The sequence below is a fragment of the Salvelinus namaycush genome, chromosome 12 (assembly GCF_016432855.1).
Source record: "Salvelinus namaycush isolate Seneca chromosome 12, SaNama_1.0, whole genome shotgun sequence".
Lineage (NCBI taxonomy): Eukaryota > Metazoa > Chordata > Actinopteri > Salmoniformes > Salmonidae > Salvelinus > Salvelinus namaycush.
In genome coordinates, this window is record NC_052318.1 from 51,810,679 (window position 1) to 51,829,725 (window position 19,047).

At 40.3% G+C, this 19,047-nt stretch overlaps 2 protein-coding genes across 2 annotated transcripts in view; one reads left to right on the top strand and one right to left on the bottom strand.

Moving 5' to 3' along the window:
• alcama (activated leukocyte cell adhesion molecule a) overlaps positions 1-12,695 on the top strand; it is a 70,147-nt gene extending 57,452 nt beyond the window's left edge. Inside the window, exons 12-16 of the mRNA XM_039006190.1 lie at positions 7,853-7,982; positions 9,350-9,379; positions 10,187-10,298; positions 10,612-10,729; positions 10,937-12,695. Of these exons, the coding sequence (XP_038862118.1) occupies positions 7,853-7,982; positions 9,350-9,379; positions 10,187-10,298; positions 10,612-10,696 (357 nt within the window). The 3' untranslated portion in view covers positions 10,697-10,729; positions 10,937-12,695. The remainder of the gene's footprint in view (positions 1-7,852; positions 7,983-9,349; positions 9,380-10,186; positions 10,299-10,611; positions 10,730-10,936) is intronic.
• Positions 12,696-13,111: 416 nt separating this feature from the next.
• Positions 13,112-19,047, bottom strand: part of cblb (Cbl proto-oncogene B, E3 ubiquitin protein ligase) — a 201,502-nt gene continuing 195,566 nt past the window's right edge. Inside the window, exons 17-19 of the mRNA XM_039006030.1 lie at positions 18,570-18,719; positions 17,733-17,861; positions 13,112-15,287 (exon numbers count right to left, since the gene is read on the bottom strand). Coding sequence (XP_038861958.1) covers positions 15,028-15,287; positions 17,733-17,861; positions 18,570-18,719 — 539 coding nt within the window. The 3' untranslated portion in view covers positions 13,112-15,027. The remainder of the gene's footprint in view (positions 15,288-17,732; positions 17,862-18,569; positions 18,720-19,047) is intronic.

Genomic DNA, 19,047 nt, shown 5'->3' on the forward strand with positions numbered 1-19,047 from the left:
GGTGACCTGACCTCAACCCCCTTGATGTCTCATCCTAAGCTCTCTCCCCTTATCAATGCCTGCCACATGTGATCGCTTCCCTGCCCAACTCACGGCTGTCATGGTGCCTAGTACCAGACTGTGTCTCTTCTCCTCCCAGAGGATCCCTCCCTTAGGATCCCTGATGGCTAACATTAACATATCCTGACAGAATGTAAACGTTATACATTACCCTCTCTCCCTCAGTGACATGAATAAGTACATTTCATATTCTCAGAACCCAACAGTCCCCCCCCCCCCTGTTGAACAATAGCTTCCTACTGTTCAACTTACATAAACTTGGAAATTACTTACAAAATGAACAAACAATGATGACAAAACATTCACCGTGAGGTTTACAAACGCAGAGACTTATGGCCTCTGTTCTATGATCACACCATACACAATCGTATTGCCATCTCTCATAGAACACTGATAATAACGTGTCCCATGGATCTGTTGACTTCTCCCAGTACAATTTTCTCCTTCTGGTTCCTAAGAGAGTGATAGCACAAATCTTGCAAAGCAACGAGAAGCACAAAACAGAACAGTATTAACAATGTGGTAAGCAACGCATAATTATATATGCATGAAAACCAAAGTCTGAGACCATGAGAATTCCCACTCTCTTTTCACCTGACTCTATGCCTTCAGGATACTTTTCTGCTGGATTCCACAAAAAATGAAAGCCCTAAAAAGCCTCCTCATGCTTTTGCCCAGTCTTCCCCTTTCCGGCCCCAGGTTATGAGAGGTGTTCCCAAGCCATGTCATTTTCACTTTGTTCCCCATCTCCTCCATTGACACCTGATAGGCAAGTGCGTATCCCTAATCAAAGCCACATCACACTGTATATGCTTTCACATCAATACCTTCAAAATGTTGTTTAGAGTACAATTACCCCAACATCTATCCTCTTTCTTATGATGCATTAACCAATAAAACAGCTAACCCAACCCAACTATGATGTTTAAAGTAGCTCCCAGACCCAACCCATCTGCATGTCTACAGTGGAATCTGGACTTTATAATTGAGAAAGGAGTATCCCTTAGCCAGATACCATTCGCTATAAATTATCGTTCAGTTTGGTCCCTAAGACGAGGTTCTAATCCCGTTCCTGGTACTTCATAGCACAAAAACACCATCTCATCCAATGGCATAAATCAATTGTCAACTCTAGATCCTCGCATCTCAAGTAAACCCCCTCTTGACCTCACTCCTGGACAAGCTCAGAGGGGAGTGAGCCTCTAGGTCATACACTATCCCAGGATAAGTGCAACATTAGAGAGGACATACAATGGTTCCAGACACTGCCATACACCTCCCCCCAATGCCAAAGGAGGGAGTGACTTGCGCACAGACATTGTGGAGACCAAGTAATTGGTTCCCCCGTAATCACGCCATCCCTTCACATGGTTTAACAGATACATTCACATATGAAGACAATGTTCCATCCTGTCCCCTTCCTGATATTCTGCATAGCACCAGAGACATGTAAAAGACAAGCCTGACTTCTCCCCTCTCTGGGCCCCAAGTGACTGAGCCACAGCTGAGGGAAGAAATGCAACTGCCAACACTAGAGTATATTAGAAATACATTCTAATAAAAAGTATATCACATAGGAATATTATGCAGATATGACATCTTAATGACTTATGTTACCAAACTAATTCTGATTCATCCACCACAATAACTACTGCATGTAATCTGTCAAGTGTTTGCTGGCTGTTAGAAATTGGGAAAGATATTAATGAAGTTGGAAGAATATCCAACCTAACAAAACTCTGAGTCACAGGTTCCTTGAAAGTTTATCATAGTGCCAGAAATGCCACCACTATCTCTTCTACTCTCACCAATGATCTGGGTATATGTAATGTTCAATTTCACTTTATAATAGTCCCTATATTGTGCACAGTTAGCTGTCCTCCCTCTCCTACGAGCTATCTCCTGTAACAATTATACATAGAGTGGTATCATTCCCAGAGACTATCACCACAACCTTAATTTATGAGCCCCCACAGATCTCCACCGCAGTCACATTCCATCCCACTTAAACAGCCCTATGTAAACATTCCGTCTCAAACACAGGCCTCATGTGTACCTCGCCTCCTGCTACAGAGACATTTGCACATATATCATTCCATCTAACCCATAACACACTAGTCACTACTCCTAATGCACTTCTGCAGTTATAAACATACTAAAACATTCTCAAATCAGTTAGTCAATATACATCAGTCCCTCCTCTGGAACAATGATCACTCTCATGTTCCACGAAACCTAAAAACATATTGACTTGAACAGGAAAGAGAAGAAAGTACATGTTTAATAACTTCACACCACACTTAATGCGATTGAAACTGGGAAAGAACCGTCCATCCGTTACGTTCCCATGTTATGCTGGTCTCCATGTCCTCTCCTTCATTTACATCCTTGGGTGTTATTACAAAACACAGACTATGAGCCTTGTATGCATCTAATTGTACCGTTATCATCCAGCCATCTCTATGTATCGATGTGATTTAACATAAAAATTCTGATGACATTGTAAAACAAAAGACAACAACAAAAAAAACTTAATGGTTGACCCAAGCTATCATCCAGTGAGTTCTCTAATAACCCCCCTGTCGGAGGAGACATAGATATAAGGTTTCTGGAGCCTCCCTAGGCCTAATAACTTTTAGCAGTGCCCCCACCCCTCACCGTATGAAAGCAACTCTCTCTCACTGTATCCGAATCATAACTAAAACATTTGATAAATGATCCAACCCAAATTTAGAATGCCAGTCCTTAGTGCTTACTCTGAGTATGACTCAACTTCCAGCTTCTCAACCTAGCACACATCATCCCTGTTAGAAGGTACATTTATAAAAGGAACCTTTATAAAAGTTTTCCTGTCGCGAGTGGCCTGGTAATGAAAGATCGGTATCTCAATGCATTCTTAGTCTAAATTGTTTGCAGTGTGTAGACCAACCCCCCCCCCCCCCCCCCCCCCTTCTCCCAGCACTTATCATTCTAGCGTCTTCTTCAGATAGCGTTACAGTTCATCTTCCCAACGGCACATGTAGCTCTTGCCTGTCACATTTGATGGCCCTTGATCATGTCCCGATTTCAGTATCCAAATAGATACATCCGCTTCTCCCACGTACACAAGTCTCTCACCTGAGCCATTATCTCTCTCCACGCTCACTCTGTACGCGCGGTCTCAGCACTACTGCCGACCGTACCCAGTTTTGGCTCAGACTCAGATTGGAAAGTTAAAAGTCACTGTCGCATTGAATGCCTTTGTTGCTCTTTCTTCAGCCGGTTAGGGAGGGTTTTGAGGTTCACACACACTGTTTGTGGTCAAATGATTCCTACCATGCATTAAGACACGATCTGACGTCACCTTCCATGATAACCTCAAGAGAGGACAGATCAGAACAACAGTTTAGTTCAATTCATTTCTGTTTCAGGAAATCCAGACAAGCATTGACTATATGACAAATTATTACATTCCCAATTTTCTTAATAACCTTATCTCTACGACAAATGTCAAAGAGCATACATACATACTGTTACTGTTGAAAACATTTTCAAACTTGGTTCATATTCCCTTCTTTTACTGGTGAATAATTACCAGATCAGGGAGTTAGCACCCTAACCCCTCGGGGAATCCCACACTCCAGTAGTCCCAATCTTGTGAAACTTGTATTGAAACAAAAACAAAAAATGAAATCAGCAATACACATATCACAATCCATTTGGAGTAACTGTCATCCCTTATTAACATATATTTTTCCCTCTATATGCAGACTGAACAAAGTACGTTTGTAAATTTACCCAAAGCTCTTGATAGTATCACTGATATTTAATAAACTTACGTATCGGCCTCACGCCTTCGTCAGAGCTTTTATGAATTTAAAACAATTTGCACCCTTATGTAGACCTAGCCCCACCCACATCCGTTCCACACGTCGAAGGGGGTTGGAGGCAAAGGAAAAACAAATAAGTGCTACCAAATATAACAATATGCATTTCAGAAATATTACCAAAGTGTATAAATAAGACGTATTAAACATGTCTGTAAAACCACAATGAGGACATAGCAAGTTTTCATTAGTCATTGGGTACATCGTTCGAAAAACATCAGAGTAATCTTAAATAGGCACATAATTCATGTTCAAATTCACAACATAACATACATAGGCATTTCATCATTAAGTCCTTTAGGAAATAATGTCTGGAGGGTGAAAATCCAAAAATATTCTCTTTTACTCAGAGTATTATTAATATCACCCTCCTGTCTGATATCTTAACTTTATGCCACAAAATCTAAAGGTAGAAATGTCATGCTTCAGGTCATTGAAATGTACTGCGACTGGATAATCCCTGTCGTTTCTCCCGATTGAACTTTTATGTTCACTAATTCTTTGTTTGAGAGAGCGGGAGGTTTTACCGACATAGCAGAGCCCACATGGACATTTAATAATGTAAATAACATGGGTGATGGAACACATAATAATGTAATTTATTTGGAACCGTTTTCCTGTGTGTGGGTGGTAGAAATATTCACACTTCATCGTATTGTTGCACTGTGCGCATCCTCTGCATTTATAGCTACCATTTGGTAGAGGGCGTAAAAGAGCTTGGCTGATTTTTCTTTTGTGGCTGGCAGTTGGCATGAACCAATTTATCGCGTAAATTGCGACCTCTCCTATACACAATAAGTGGTGGATTGTTAAATTCAGCCGGCAAAGCTGAGGCCGATACGTAAGCTTATCAGTGATACTATCAAGAGCAGTGTGCGGTTTCCTTCTTATTCAACTGTTGCCATGCACTTGCAAATAAGATTGCTCAGATGTGTGAGTGCCTTTTGAATTTTAAATTTACCCAAAGACCATGACCCCAGGGAACTGGTAATTTTCCCTTTGAACACGTGATTCAAAAACAACATGTTAAATCAAAAATAAACAGATTCGAATAACCAATCAACTTAGAATTACAACTCTTGATAACCCCATAAGGAAATAATAATATCTCATAAAGTAATGGAAAAATAGAACAGAAACTGGTGTTTCTCATTCATTTTATAATTAAATCCCACCTGTTTTGATCATTTCTAGTGAGATTGATCAGGCCTCACCAGAAAGTCGGGATACCGGGCATTCGACACCATTAAATATCTCCTCTCCCTTTTCTTTCCCTGTCCTTCCAAAACCATTTAAAAAAACTTTCAAACATTTCCATCCTTCTGCATACCCAATTTAAAACTGAATTGAAAAGACTCCATTAAATAAATCCCACAGTATTAACACCACTAATGCATATTCATAACCGGTAAGTTGTGTGTGGGTGTGGTAAACCGTAGGTAAAAAACACATGAACAGGCCTCTGGAACTCCGTTTATGGCCATCATTTATGTATCTTTAATTTAGCATGTACTATTGTTACACCCCTGAAAAAGGGGGGAAAGAATCACAATTGTGATACGGAATGTTTACTCATTGAACTTTTAGTGCAATCATTTTACATAAGTAACACATTTTACAGAATAACAGATCTACAGGAAATAGATAGTTTTGTAGGGTACAAGGCTTATTCAAGTCACAACAGTATACACTGTACATCACTGAAACAAATACTATTTTCAATATAACTGTCAAGCACAAAGCTTTAACTCAGTAAACCATAACTCAATTTATCAACAGGCAATAAAGTGTTTGAAAAACAATTACACAAATAACACTGCAAAATATCTTATTAACAACGCACATGTTCATTCACAATCGACATAAAATGGCAGCTACGTAGCAGTACCTAGCAGTACGAAGCTAGCTGCAACCGAGCAGGGCTCATGTTTCTCTCTGCAAACTTAACTAACTTCCTCAATATGTTACTAAGACAAACCTTAAACACTCTTGACATGTTAGCGAGTTATTACATTTAAATTACTCTTTTTTTTATCATCAATAACGTACCTGAAAAAGGGGGGAAAGAATCACAATTGTGATACGGAATGTTTACTCATTGAACTTTTAGTGCAATGAGAAAAAGACCGCGAATTCTCTGTGAACTTGAGTGGAGACCAGAGCAATCGATCTCAGGCTCATAGATTAAGAGCATTTAGTAGATCACAGATTAACACTTTTACCCACGACAACATAAAGTAATCAACATAACGTTTACACATTCCTCTCACAATTCGTACCCTTTGTATGCTTGACGGATTTTAACACAATTATATAAATGTTATCAATCTATCAACTAATACTGAATGCATGATCTTCTTAACCTTAGATGTTTTAAGATCCTCACATACTATGAATTTACTAATACTTTTTAATGTATAACAGGCTATTAGTATTTCCTTTAACCTGTCACACTATTCTCCATAACCACCGCGCCACAATGTTCATGAACTAACTAAACAAATTAAAAGTTCATTTTAGGTCTAGTAACCCCTTTGCTAATTCCTCATTACCCCTCCACCCTTTTGTACATTCTAGAAATCTATTTCAGAATAAGACGACATAAAATGTAAATCTATTTCATAATAAAAGCATAAAATGTCTCATGAGATCCAAAAAAAACCCAAGGCTTTCTGAGTTTGCAAATGATTTAAATTTGTCATCGTAAGGAATCTGCGATATTTGATCCTGGCATCTATTAAAAAGTTGGGTAAGACGTGATCGCATACGTCTTCCTTCACATAGAAACGGTAATCTCTATGAACCACTATCGATCGAACCGAAAAATGCAAACACTTGCATAGCAGCATTCCCTCCGAATGCAGCAGGTTCCAGTACCACCTTACACGCATTCTTCCAATATCTGATAATTCCGTTTTCCCTGCCGTATTAACCCCTCGCACGTCTGCGAAGTGAGCGGAGTTATATTCCACTCTCAAAACATTTTGCTCTGTTTCATCCACAACCCCCACAATTGTCGATTTGATCACAGGTTTCAAACCTGCCATCAAAGCCGAAGTGCGAATTCTATCAATGCACTCCTGTACCCAGTCTTTTTGTAGCTCAGTACATCTATTAATTACCCATATCCAAGCCGAATTGGTAGAATGCTTGTGCGCTTCTTTCAGCGATATGGGCCATATGTCGCCATACCAATAGTTATTATTCCCAAACATGTCCCATCGGTGTCCAGGGTGTTTTAGATTTCTTCACTCCCGTCTCTAATACACACATTCTATTAACTATTTTCCAAGGTAGTGAGTTTTTCAGGATAAAAAAAGAAACGGAATGGAGCCAAGCCAAGCATGGTGAAATCCCAGAGCAGTTTCCTTCCTCTCCGGCAACTGAGTTAGTAAGGACGCCTGTATCTTTGTAGTGACTGGGTGTATTGATACACCATGCAAAGTATATTAATAACTTCACTATGCTCAAATAGATATTCAATGTCTGCTTTTTAAATTTGAGCCCTTCTTTGCAAAGCGTTGGGAAACATCACTAGTCTTTGTGGTTGAAACTGTGCTTGAAAATCACTGCTCGACTGAGGGACCTTAGTGATAATTGTATGTGTGGGGTACAGAGTTGAGGTAGTCATGTGACTTGTAAAGCACATTTTTACTCTAGAACTTATTTTAGGCTTGCCATAACAAAGGGGTTTGAATACTTATTGACTCAAGCTTTTAATGTTTTATTAATTTGTGGTGCCAATATATTTGACCACATCTGTAGATTTAGACATTTGTTAAAAGTTTAAATTTGTATGTTTTAATGTGGTGTAGGCATACGTGCGTACATGTTTGAAAAAGCACGGCCGAAGTCTATTGTTGGACTTTTATTCATATGCCTGTGTGTGCTCCTTCTAAACGCCCCAAATGTCTTTGTTCTATCAGGAGGAGAATTCCTATATCAATGGCAAGGCAACTCACAAGATCACGGTGGTGCCCACAGGAAACCTGACCGTCACCTGCATTGCGACCAACAAGCTGGGAAATCACTTCATGGCCCTCAACGTCTCCTCCTGTGAGTGCACCTGTGGCGACTGCAGCTAACAAGTGCCAAACGCTAACCCACAGTAGCGTACTGTACCTACACTAACTCCTGGTCACTTCTCTGTAACTGCTTCTCTCTAACACTAAATCACAGCCCACTTCCCTCTTAACTGCTAACTTACAGTAGCCTACACTACACCCTTCCTACTTGACTAGTGCAAGCCTACAGATGAATGTCAACTTTCCCAGTGGCTACTTCTCTTTTAAACGAGTATAATACATCGGTTAATTCAATGTCTGTAAACTGTTCATGGTTCTTGTTGATATGCATTGTTATTTTGACGTTATCCATAATGAAGGCTAGTGGAGTGAAAGTTTAGTGAAACTAATCACACGGGAATCGTCCATTTGAAAAACGGACATGCTGGGGTAATAATTACATAACCGATGTTCTATAGTTATACAAGTTCTGTGTAAAGGGGGCTTTATGGGGCCCTATTATGTCGGATATTCGGGGATGATAGAAGTGGGAAAAGTCACATGACTTTCCACTTACCTTGGTTGTCAATTTGTAGATGCATTGGCCTATACAGAGGGTAAATAAGTAAAAACCAATCAACAACCGCCAAGTAAAGTGAAGGATCATTTAAATGTTATTTTGTTCAGAACTGCTCTTTAAACATAGATGATTAGATTAATGTCACCATGGTAGGTATGCTGAAGGCTAATGCTGGACTTTACAGATTCATTTCATTCGCTGAACATTGTGCCATTGGCTGTTCCTTTCTCATCCTTTCGCTCTCTTTCCTTCACTGTCTCTCTTTCTGCTCTGCATCGGTTTAGTTTGGTTTGATTAGGTTTGTCTTTGTCGAGCATAGAGAATGATAGAGGCCTCTAGTGGCCAAAAGGCAGTTTTAGCATGGGCAGTGCCATTGAGGGCTTCCAGCATTTTAAAGTAGTCAACTGGGTGGGGAGTCCTATGAGTTGTAACCTCAATGGCACTGCCCATGCTGTCACAGATGTTTAAATGGCACATACTGTATATACAGATGAGTCCTCTATCTATCTCTATGGTGTCAAGGTGCTGGACTGTCCTCCCTTATCTCTTCCTCTCGGGGTCAAGCTGCATTAAATTTCCTTCTCACTACTTCTGACAAAATGGCGTATTGTTGCTACAGTATACAAAGCAAAATAAAAGTGCCTAATTTTCACTTGCTTGCTCACCAAATCTACACTCTTCTGGCTGATATTCTGAATGGTTAGGGATTGTTTGCCTTTTTTTATAGCAATTTCAGCTCTTACAGTTGTTCTGCTTTTCAACTCATGGAAACAGTTTCATTTCTATATTTAATTAATAATGTATATATGAAGTTAATTTCATTTTATATCTGATTTCAGTAATTATGGACGAAAAAATGCCAGGAAAAGGTAAGATATCCCTCTAACCCCCCCAATTAGAATTATTTGACTCCTTTGACTTTCTAGTGACTTGAAAATGGCTGCCCAACTAATATAATAAATAATAATTACCGTTTAGCAGACGCTGTTATCCAAAGCGACTTAGTCATGCATACATACATTTTACATATGAGTGGCCCTGGGAATCTAACCCACAATCCACAAACTGAACCATACAGGGCCACCAACTACCAGGGTTGGCGTGAATTATATATTTTTTCCTTTTAAAGCCCATCATTTTCTATGAGTATTACTTAATTTGAAGCGATACCAACCCTGTTGACTATTGGGTAGAGGTGAAAGCATCTGGTACTGGATTACACTGTATCTTCTGATACCTAGACTCCTGAGAGCCTTTTATTTATTGATTTAACCTTTTATTTAACTAGGCAAGTCACTTAAGAACAAATTCTTATTTATGGGACGTTCACGGCCGGTTGTGATACTACCTGGAATCAAACCAGGGTCTGTAGTGACGCCTCTAGCACTGAGATGCAGTGCTTTAGACCGCTACGCCACTCGGGAGCCTTGGATGGCTTTGTTGACGCTCTAGGGGATTGAACAGCCCGGCATGACAAACCCTTCTCAAATGTCATCCCCATAAACAACCAAACTAACAGCAGTAGTGCTCATACAAACATGGCTCCCACATCTTCATTTAGTTTTGCTTGCCCACTCATACAGTACTATTCATCTTTGTGTGTGTGAGATAGAGAAAGACAGAGAGTAGACAGTGTTTTTTCTGGTGCACTATTTGACATGTTGTTTTGTTTGTAGGGGCACAGGACGGCAGTTCGGACCAGGCTTTATGGATTGTGATCTTTGTTGTTGTGCTCATCATAGCTGCTGCTTTTGTGGGGCTGGCCTATTGGCTTTACATGAAATCAAGGTACACACTTACACGTATCATTATATTTTAGTTGTATAGTATGATCATATTCCTGCCCAAAACAAAAGGGGACAGATTTATTAAGCATATGCACTTATCTTTTACAAACCTAAATCTTGAGGGACGTAAACGTTGAGGACAGAATAAAAAGGTACACTAAAGATTGAGAACGTATAAGACATTGAAGTAAATGCAAACTTTGCACCTGGTGCATTGGCTTAGTAAGTTTAGCCCAAAGTGTAATAAGTATATTACAATGAGGGGAGAATTACATAAAAATAGGAGTTTTAAGTAAAGTGAATCTCTTCTTCAGACAAGGGACCTGGAAAACAGGAGAGAAGGAAGCCGGAACGTCCGAAGAGAGCAAGAAACTGGAGGAGTGCACAGCTAAGGTGTAGAGACAGCCGGGCTGTACTCGAGAGACGAAGAAGGTATGCACTGACAATGCACTGAATTGATCGTTTTTAAAATATAATTTGACATTTACCTTGCTATGTTGGTGGCGAGACAAGTTTTTCTGTTTTGATAAGAAATCTTGTTTTTACAGGACTCAAACATACAGTTTGATGCTTGATTATTTTCCCATCTAAAATGGTGAAAAGTCCTGTTAAAAATGAGTGCATTGATTTCTGTTTCAGGAAATAAGTAGAAGAAAGAGGCCTTGACCTTTGGAACGACACCGAAACGAAGGCATTTGATTGGCTTCCAAATGAGCAGCATGTATTGCAGAATGCTTCCTAATCCAGATGAACAGTCCCACCCACCGACCCACAGTCTCAGAGGAAGAAAAGATAAACATTTTGTGTTGTTAATTGATATTCAGTCAGCACTGAAGACTGCTTCTCATTTTCTTTTTGTGTTCCTGGTGAATGCGCAATTGTCTAGCGTGTCGTGATGGTGTGGTGGGTTTGAGTCTTTTTTTTTTTCTGTTTTAATTTAGTAAAATAATGTCATTCACTGTACACTTTTTAGGTGAGCTAGCTGCTCTACACTGCTGTTACCCCTCTGTTCCTCGAGGTTACATTTCAAATCGTTGCACTCGATTTTTTTGAAGCTGCACCTTTTGTTGTTACTCCCATAAACGTTCTTTGTTATCCCCCTGGGGGAAAGTGGCAAATGTAAATATCTGGACATTTTTCTTTTAGTGTCGCTGCCAATTGCAAGTCTCACCAATTCAATTATTGGGGCTACACTTTTTGTTGTGCTGGACAATCAGAAATTGGCTGAATCACAAATACGAGTTTTATTTTAGTGCAACTTGTCTTCCCGTAAGCCATTGGGTCTCACTTACTAGCTACAAACTAAATAAGGTGAGGCAAATGCCTCATCCCAATTTCTAAGATACAGAATAATATATATATATATATTATGACTCAGTTGGTTGTCGGTGTAAGTTTGGAACCAACAAACTGAATGCCGCTAGCCTCAAACATCTCCACAAAATGCAAATCAGCTCACTTTTATCTAATTGGTTGATGGAGTAACCATGCAAGACATTTGCAGGTCAGATTTGCCAGCCGTTCTGCACAAAAATGTAGCTACCCTTTTTGTTTTTCTGAAATGTTTTGCCCGACTTGCTCCATTTATAACAACAGTTCACAACAACATGTGTAAACATGTTGTTGTGAACTGTTGTTATAAATGGAGCATTCTGACGAATCTGCTGACATTGCTCCCTCTTACCTGTTAAATCAGATATAGTCATAACACTAATATATTTTTTATTGTGCATCTCAGTTTTCAGTTAAAACGGTGTTGTTGTCATCTCTGTTATTGTTTCCCTCTCCGGTGTCATACTGTAGTAAAAGGCCATTTACTAGTGTAGTTATTCATGGTTCTGTTTTGCCGTTTAAGGGGGTTCACTGTAAATACGTTGGGTGTGAATGTCCAGCGTGTGTTTTGCTCTATTTATACTGTGTGAGACATGTCAGGTTAGCTGCACTTCGGCATGTCTACTAGTACCACCCATAATGCATTCTGATTTCAACCTCGAACGTTCATTATTTAAACTGTTGAAAATATACTTTATGGTGGAATGAGAGTTACATAAAACAGAGATTTTTTGTGTGTTTTCTTTTTAGGGTCTGAAGGACTGTAATTGAAACGGTGAGGATGATGGTAAAAGTATGATAGGAAAGTTGTGTTTCCATGCATTTAGTTAATTTAGTATAATCAGGTCAACAGTGAAACCAAAGAGGGTAAGATGAGAAGGCTAAAAAGGTATTGTGAATACTGAATTTTGTACTTTTGTTGAGAATAGTGTACATTTTTAAGTAGTGTTTTTTTTCTTTCAAGGTATGTCAGCACCAATTTAAACAAAAACACATTTCCATGTTTTGTTGTTTCAGATTTTTGCTGTAATGAAAAGCGCTATACAAATTAAATGTATTAAAGCTACACTGGTTACACGTTTCGTATATGTTCAAGTCAGACAATCACAGCAAATTTAAGCTTCAACTTCCAAGTCAGACCTTCCAATATTATGCCACAAAACAAACTATGCATTGTTTTGTGGAAAACTCCTCCACCCTATAAATGAGTTTGCATACATCATGGGCTCCCAAATGACACAGCGATCTAAGGCACTGCATCTCAGTGCTAGAGGCGTCGCTACAGACCCTGGTTCAATTCCAGGCTGTATCACAACCGGCCTTGATTGGGAGTTCCATAGAGCGGCGCACAATTGGCCCAGCGTCGTCCGGGTTAGGGTTTGGCCGGGGTAGGCCGTCATTGTAAATAAGAATTTGTTCTTAACTGACTTGCCTAGTTAAATACAGTTTCAAATAAAATTTCAAAAATGAGACTCATGTTAATACTGGCTTTTATGAAAACAAAAAAAAAATAAAAAAACAAATCACTGGTTACTTTAATTACTGAACAATGACAATAATCATGAAGTGAAGGCTTTCATAATGTCTAAGTTAATTGCACACATCACAATGCTTAACACGTTCCACAACGAATTTTCATCAAACAAAATTCATGGCAGGAGAAACAGAATGAGAAAACCTCCCCTTCTAACCTAATGAAGGCCACTTCACTCCCCCCCCCTCCCTTTTTACGAGCCAGATTGAATAAAACATGTTCACTTTGAGATTTTCAAGTTTAAAGATGAAAAATAATTAGACCAGTGCAAAATGAAGCTTCAAATAGGAGAGGAGAAATAATGCGGTTATTTTATTGAAACGGACAAAGCCAGGGTTGGTACTGTAATAGGTAGTTGACACAGGGGGAGTGAAGGGAAAATGCCTCCTTTTTTATTCACGGCTTTGTGTGGCATTCCTCTTGATATCGACTTGAAGCACTTTGAAATCCCTGACGGTGGCTAATGACGCAAGAGTCACATTAGGAGCAGCGTAGTTGCTCAGAGGTTCTCTCTGAAAGACACCCGTGTCAAAGCAATGCACCCTGGAATTCGGACGTACAGTTTGTCTCCGGTTGTGTGGGAATGCGTCTACATATTTCGGCATACAGTAACTAGGCAACAACAGGATTTCAAAATAATATTGACTTATCTGTGTAATAGTGGTTGTCCTCTCCATTTGTGATCCACAAGAGCAGTCCTCCCATTTAAATTTAAACAAGAACTAACAACACATCATGTATATTCATTTGTAGAACCAGTCAACGCAAAGGTATTGGCTCGGTGGTATCATTATCTAACTTAATTCTTGCACATAAAAAAAAACAAATACGTTTTTCTATCATCTGAGAGCAAAAGTGTACTAATAATGGTTTGTGCCTCGAACGGAATGTCTCGGGAATGCATGTGCCCCATTAACAAATACTTTCAGTGGGGTTGTTGTCTTTCACTGAAGAAATCAAAACAAAACACACACGTATGCACGCACACACACACACAAGGCTGCATCTGGTTTCATCTGTGGTTCTGAGATGAGAGGAACCGTTAAGGGTCATGTTACTGTCCCACCCCGTTCCTTATTGTATATTCACCAGGTTGTTGCTGGGAGGAAGGAATTAGAAAAACCAATAGTGGACCTCCAGACTGGCCTAATGGTGCCTCTGCTACGGACCTGGGAGCTTCTGGGAGTCAATAACACCACTCAAAAGCCTCTCTCTCTCCCAGCCTCTTCCTACAACAACAACAACCACAGCAGCAGCTCATTAAGACAGAGAATTCAGCTAGGGCACCAGGAACACCATCTTTACTGGACTGCACACTAGTATACCTCTCAGAGAGATGGAGAGAGAAGGATAGAGAGAATTAGGGGATTGAGAGTGATGGACGGGTCTTTAGGTGTGTTTGAGACAGATGGAATAAGGACCATAGGCAACAACGTCAATAAACATAGAAGAACATTTTGTAACAGTTTGTTACAGACATCCCACCCCTGATTGGCTGATTATGAAAGGCTGGGGGATGGGCAGGTGGGGAGGGGCATCAGCAGCAGTAGTGGCAGGAGCAGAAGGGTAACGCAGAGGCCAGCACTAGCAAAGCTCGCCTGAATTCTTTCCATCACAGGATTAACATGCTGGTAGACAAACTCTGTTCTGTCTCTCTGATTTGATTTAGCTTCGAACAGATAGTTGTGGATGGACTCCCGATCTGTGGAAAAATGCAGTCCACGGATCAGCGTTTTCCAAGCTTACTCTCTTTTTTTGGTCAGAACGAGCTAGCGAGGGATAACAAGATAAAATAAGCCCTTTCCTTCTACCCCAGCGCACACAGAGGCACAAGTTGTCTCCTATTTGGGTCCCCTTCTCAGAGTTATAGTTTGAGTCTAGGGGCCACTAAGGCAAACTCTCGGAGAATGTTCCGTGCCACGTCCACTTTGTTCTGAGCAATCATGAGTGCCCTCTTCACATCCTCGAAAGAATAGCCCTCTCCCATGAGTTTGGCGATTTTGGCGTCTGTACTCTCACTGGCTGAGTCCTGCCCATGATTCTTCCTCTGATGGATGTCCGGAGGGGTCTTCCGAGGGAGCGGCTTAGGCGGCCTGGCAGGTGCCTGCAAATAATCTACGTCCACTGCAAAGAAAATTGAATGGATAAGTCAATGGATGACGGGTAGGTAAAAAGCTTCTTTCAAGTGGCTTTTAGCATAAGGGGCTTTAAGAGCTATTCAAAAAAGTTTCATTCATTATCAATAATGGAATCATGCATTTGTATTTATTATTTATTATGCCAAGGCAGCAGCTTCTCTTCCTCGGGTCCAGCAAAAATTAAGGCAGTAATATACACTATTATACAATTTTTAAACATTAAAATACATTTTACAAACGATTTCACAATACATTAAGTGTGTGCCCTCTGGCCACTACCCTACTACAACACAATCCAGGTGTACACGTGTGTATAGTCTGTATGATATGTGTGTTTGTATGTGTGTGTTTGTACCTGTGTGTGTGAATTTTCGCAGCCCTCACTGTTCCATAAGGTGTATTTTTAATCAGTTTTTTAAAAAATCTGATTTTACTGTTTGCGTGAGTTACTTGAAGTGGAATAGAGTTTCATGTAGTCATGGCTCATAGTCTGTTCTGGACTTGGGGACTGTGAAGAGACCGCTGGTGACATGTCTTGTGGGTTATGCATGGGTGTCTGACCTGTGTGCTAGTAGTTTAAACAGACAGTTTATTAGTTTAAGAAGTATCAACATGTCAATACTTTTTACAAAAACAAGAAGTTTGAGCCATGAGAGATTGACATGCATATTATTAATGTTAGCTCTCTGTGTACATTTAAGGGCTAGCCGTGCTGTCCTGTTCTGGCCCAGTTGTAATTTTCCCAAGTCCTTCTTTGTGGCACCTGACCAGAAGTGCAACCCATGTGTGACTAAACTAGGGCCTGTAGGACCTGCCTTGTTGATATTGTTGTTATGAAAGGAGAGCAGTGCTTTATTATGGATAGACTTCTCCCCATCTTAGCTACTGTTGCATCAATATGTTTTGACCATAATAGTTTACAATCCAGGGTTTCTCCAAGCAGTTTAGTCTCCTCAACTTGCTCAATTTCCACATGATTATTCATTACGAGATGTAGTTGAGGTTTAGGGTGTAGTGAATGATTTGTCCCAAATACAATGCTTTTAGTTTTTGAAATATTTAGGACTGGTGTATTTCTTGCCACCCATTCTGAAACTAACTGCAGCTCTTTGCAATCAATTCAGTCTCTGTAGTAGCTGACGTGTACAGTGTTGAGTCATCTACATACATAGACACACAGGCTTTACTCAAGGGCAGTGGCAGGTCATTAGTAAAGATTTTTTGAAAGTAAGGGGCCTAGACAGCTGCCCTGGGGAATGTCTGATTCTACCTGGCTTATGTTGGAGAAGCTACCATTGAAGAACACCCTCTGTGTTTTGTCAGACAGATAAATCTCAATCCACAATATAAGAAGGGGGTGTAAAGCCATAACATCTATGTTTTTCCAGCAGCATACTATGATCAATAATGTCAAAAGCCGCACTGAAGTCTAACAAAACAGCTCCCACAATCTTTTTATTATCAATTTCTCTCAGCCAATCATCAGTCATTTGTGTGAGTGCCGTGCATGTTGAATACCCTTCCCTATAATCGTGCTGAAAGCCTGTTGTTCATTTATTTCATGTAAAGTTTACTAAGGTTTGGTAACATGCTTTATTGGTCAGCTATTTGAGCCAGTAAAGGGGGCTTTACTATTATTGGTCAGCTATTTGAGCCAGTAAAGGGGGCTTTACTATTATTGGTCAGCTATTTGAGTCAGTAAAGGGGGATTTACTATTATTGGGTAGCGGAATGACTTGCGCTTCCCTCCAGGCCTGAGGGCACACGCTCTCTAGTAGGCTTAGATTGAAGAGATGGCAAATAGGATCGTCCGCTATTGTCCTCTGTAATTTTCCATCCAAGTTGTCAGACCCCGGTGGTTTTTCCATTGTTGACAGACAACAATAATTTGTTCACCTCTTCCACACTCACTTTATGGAATTCAAAACAACAGTGCTTGTCTTTAATTATCTGGTCAGTTATACTTGGATGTGTTGGTTCGGCGTCTGTTGCTGGCATGTCATGCCTAAGTTGCCAATGAAAAAATCATTAAAGTACTTGGCAATATCAGTGGTTTTTGTGATGAATGAGCCATCTGATTCAATAAATGATGGAGCTGAGTTTGCCTTTTTGACCCAGATTTTATTTAAGGTGCTCCAAAGATTTGTACTATCAATCTTTATATCATTTATCTTTGTTTCATAGTATAGTTTCTTCTTCTTTTTGTTCTGTTTAGTCACATGATTTCAAAATGTGCAGTAGGTTATGCAGCCAGACTTATTTGCCATTCCTTTTGCCTCATCCCTCTCACCCATAACATTTTCTAACAATTCCCCATCAATCCACAGATATTTAACTGTTTTTTTTGCATGCATTATTGTTGATTGTATTTTAAATCATTCAAAAAGCGAAACTATTCAATAATAAAAAATCCTACAGTATTAAATTGTACCTTGGGTGGGGGGTAACTGGTCGTACTCCTGGGACTGTGATGTCCGGATAGGGCTCTTCATGTTGTCCCCCGTTTGTCTCCTCACAGGGGGCAGAGGGGCCACAGCGCTCAGCATATCAAACACAGTATCTGAAACCAAACCATTTACAACTGTGAGGGGAAAAGATTGTCTACACTTCAAACAATAACTGCATGTTTGTCCTCTATCCACTTAGAATTGTGGCCTTTCATTTTTTAAATTACAGTGGATGAGAGTGATAGATGCACAGACCTGGCAGATGTGCAGACCAGATGACACAGCGAGAGGAGCTGTGACCCACTGGTCTGGACATGCTGTCACTATAATTCCATATTCCGTTCTCCTCCAAAACGAATGCATATATTGGTTCTCTCAAATGTAATTTTTTTCCTGGGGAGTTGAGAACCCTGGTTGTTTGGATTTGAAAATCAAACAGTTGTAATGAACGGGGGGGCTGTGTGTGGGTGTTTGAGTGAGAAAGACAGAGGAGAACCAACCAGTACAAGCAGAGCCCCATTCATTATCGGGGCTTCGTGCCGACAACATCAAAACTAACTCCCTAGACTCTGAAGTCAGGAGAAATTCGAGTTTGGTATCAGAGATATGCATTTTGTAGAATCAAGCTTTTTTTAAAGGACAGTGGAATAGGGATAGGGAGGCGGCAGATTTGTGGCCATCTGATGGATCTAACCCTTGCCACTGAGGGTATATGTGGTTCAGAGTTGGTAGTTTTATCTAGTTTTATCACTAGACCAGATTCTGGCACTCAAACTGTTTTCTATTGGTATTCTCGAGTTTGGAGGGAAGAAACAGCTCACCGGGGGTTAACAGGAAATGGTCATGTCCGGAGGCAGGCCGGGGAGCTCGTGAGCAGGAGGGGGACGAGGAGAGGCCTGTGAAGCTGTGTCTGACGAGTGCAGGGGGCGAGCGCTGTGAGGGAGGCAGGTTGTTGAACAGCTCCTCTGGTGCTGAGACACAATAGTGAAAGGACAAGCAGATAATGGGTTAGGGTTAAAAGGTAATGTTACCGTCTTGGTAAACACTGCATATGTTGGCTCAATCGGAAATTACCTTTAAAAGGAGCATAGACGACAAAGTGAGATCGGATTGAATCTGCCAAACTTAATTCCTGAAGGGCCGTCTGTCTGCTGTTTTTGTTATTTCCTTCCAATTCATGTAAATTAAGACCTTGACAACCAGGTGAGGGGAGTTCCTTACTAATCAATTACCTCAATTGAAAAAACAAACAAGGAGCGAAAACCCGACTCACCGAGACATCAGTTTGACACCCTTGGT